The 2,931-nt window shown below is 56.0% G+C and overlaps 1 protein-coding gene across 1 annotated transcript in view; it reads right to left on the bottom strand.

The window, feature by feature from the left end:
* Nucleotides 1-852, bottom strand: part of Sfrp1 (secreted frizzled related protein 1) — a 38,551-nt gene extending 37,699 nt beyond the window's left edge. Inside the window, exon 1 of the mRNA XM_021170239.2 lies at nt 21-852. Within this exon, the coding sequence (XP_021025898.1) occupies nt 21-564 (544 nt within the window). The 5' untranslated portion in view covers nt 565-852. The remainder of the gene's footprint in view (nt 1-20) is intronic.
* Between the last annotated feature and the right edge of the window lie 2,079 nt (nt 853-2,931).

The following is a 2,931-nucleotide window of genomic DNA, read 5'->3' as shown; positions in this document are numbered from 1 at the left end:
GTGGGAAGGCATACCCTTACCTTGGGGCTTAGAGGCTTCGGTGGTATTGGGCGGGGTCATGGCGATGCAGACGTCGCCCTCGGGGAACTTGTCACATTTGAGCATCTCGGGCCAGTAGAAGCCGAAGAACTGCATGACCGGCTCGCACGAGTCGCGCACGGCCTCGCAGAGCCAGCGACACGGGTAGATGGGCCGGTCCAGACAGACGGGCGCGAAGAGCGAACAGAGGAAGACCTGGGTGCCCATGTGGCAGTTCTTGTTGAGCAGCGGCACCCAGCTGCTGGCCTGCTGCTTCACCTCTGCCATGGTCTCGTGCTCCAGCAGGTTGGGCAGCACCATCTTCTTGTAGCCCACGTTGTGGCACAGCCTCAGGTCCACCGGGATGTCCACGCACTGCGGGGGCTTGGTGTAGAAGCGCCCGCTCTGATAAGAGCCGATGTCGGACTGGAAGCTCACGTAGTCGTACTCGCTGGCCGAACCCGCGGCCAGCAGAGCGGCGGCCAACGCCAGCAGCACGCCCGAAGCGGCCCCGCCGCGACCCCGCGCGCTGCGCCCGACGCCCATGTTGCTCGGCGACGTCGGGGCTGCCCACGCTGCCTTCACGCGCGCGTCCCGCTGCAAACTTCCCGGAGCCTCCGGGGACAAAGGCGCAGTGCCGGGCCCCGTCCGGCTCGGCGGCTGCGCGCTGCTCCCCGGGTCTCCGATCGATGGGGTCCTCCGCTGCAGCAGGTCGCCGCGGCAGGGCTGGCGCGGGGCGGGGAGCGCGCGGGGCCGAGTGCTGTCCCGGCTCGCAGNGGCGCGGCGGGCTGCGGGCTGCTGCACCTACTTGCGACGCTGCAGCTCGAGTGCGCGGTGTGCGGGTGGCCGAGCCCTGGATCTCCCCGCGCGCAGCCAATCAGCTCCGCGCTGCCGGGAGCCGCTCTCCACACCGCGTCAGTCAGCCGCGCAGTTAACCAATCGCCGCGCCGGCCAGAAGGATCGGTTTACTAGAACTAGACCCAGGTCAACACCCCTTAAAAAGCAAAACCAAAAACTAAGCAAGTACTTTCGAAGGAGGCAAATGCAAAAGGGAGAGAGTAGTTAGAAGTGAGGGGTGGGTGGAGTCGGAGTTGGACGCTGTAATTAGTGTGAGTCGGTTTGTTTAAAAAAAAAAAGGACTCTTCATAATACTTGCAAATTGATGCAGTCTTGAAGACTTTTTTCTACTTCTTTTCCTCGTTCCAAGGAACAACGCAACAGACCAGCAGCCCTTCGCTCCACGGTTTTAATCTTATGTACAGAGTCAGGCTGCTTCCCAGCTGCTCAGATGGGCAGGCTGAACTTAGGGAGCTCTTTTAAATTCCCCGGGAGTCTGGGCTTTTGCAAAGACTAAGAGAAGGTGGTGTTTGTGGCTGTGTTCCAGGTGACCGAAGGCAGAACGGGAAAGGGGCTCACTGCGGAGAAGAGCACTGATCNTGTGGGTATTAGCTCCCAAGGACAGTTGACGATTTTAAACGATGTTTTTAAGACCCTACTCAAGTCTCAGCTCTGCAGACAACACATCGGTGCACAAACTTACACACACACACACACACACACACACACAGACGCATTTGTGGATTAGAAAGCCCAAACACTAAAAATACCAGCAGTGCTGGGTGGGTGGATACCAACTCAAGATACACATGCTAATTCAGAGGTCAAAAACCAAAGGTGTGTCCCCCCCAGACCCCTCCCGCATAAGGCAGAAGCCAGGCAAGAAAGAATAAGTCGTCCTCTAGCCTCCCCCACCCTTGACCACACACACCCACTACTCACTTCCTGGGAATTGCTTGAGTGTTCCAAATACTCCCCTTACATTCGGAGAGCTAGGGGTGGGATCTAGAGTAGAGAGGAGACCGCACAAGCAGTCTGAGAAGTTCTCTGGATCTCCTCATTCTGTGTTCTTCATGGGGGGGGGGGGGAGCAGAGGATGCAGTGTGTTGCGGTACTGGGTGGCAAATGGGTCGCCACTCCTAGTTGCAAGGCCCAACACAGTGGGAGATGCCGCTGGCCCAGGCGGCTGGTTTATAAAGCTCTGGGGACTCTTGCTTTCCACTCAATAGACCCAATTTCTCCTTTCCGAGTAAAAGCTCCGGAACTTGCAAAGATGCGGGGATATCTTCTTAAAGCAATCATACACACGCTGATGCTGTGACTCTACTGCGGAAGCAGCTGCAGCAGGCGGTCAACANGACTGTCCTTCCTAGGCTGATGAAAGATGCTCAAACCAAACAGGCACATTTGGGTAAGGGAGAAAGTCATGCGGAGCAAGACTGTGGATGGCCAAGGGTTAATCAAGAAACAGCCCGCAGTGCTCTCCTCCCGGAGGAGCTAAGGAATCACATTCTTCAGCCAGCACAGAGGGCAGGAGACCAGGCAACTGTGTCTCAATTCAGTGGCAGTCAGGGCTGAAACTGCTTGCTAGAGGGTCCTTGTACTCTCCCCAGACCAGATCCTCTTTCTGAATTCAGATTCTTTCCGAGTTCGCGTCTTCACTGGAAAGATTCATGTTGGTAGATAAACAGCCTTTGCCCTCTACTTTAACATAGTCTCAAGATTTAACCCACTCACCTCTCACTCACCTGTGTACAGTTCTCCCAAATAGGAGGATTTGGGTCTGCCCTCTGTTACACTGCTGGGAATGAGTGCAAGTGAATCCACCTCTGGTGGCTTTGGAGGTCTTCATCAATCCATTCTCGGGAAGAACTAACCTACATCCAGTCAGCCTTGTTGACTTAGATGTCCCCCGTGGTCACAACTATGCTTTGCCCTCTGGGGCTAAGCTATGGGCACAGCTATCANGTTGGATAAGGAATGTTAGTAGTTGTGTATTTCTGACTCCTTCTAAGGTCCAGCTGGGAAGGGAGGCCTCTGAGTCTTGATCCCACTGATGGATGTCCATCGCATTGA

The sequence above is a fragment of the Mus caroli genome, chromosome 8 (assembly GCF_900094665.2).
Source record: "Mus caroli chromosome 8, CAROLI_EIJ_v1.1, whole genome shotgun sequence".
Taxonomy (NCBI): Eukaryota; Metazoa; Chordata; class Mammalia; order Rodentia; family Muridae; genus Mus; species Mus caroli.
Note: the sequence above shows the minus strand (reverse complement) of the source record. Positions and strands in the feature narration are given on the sequence as shown.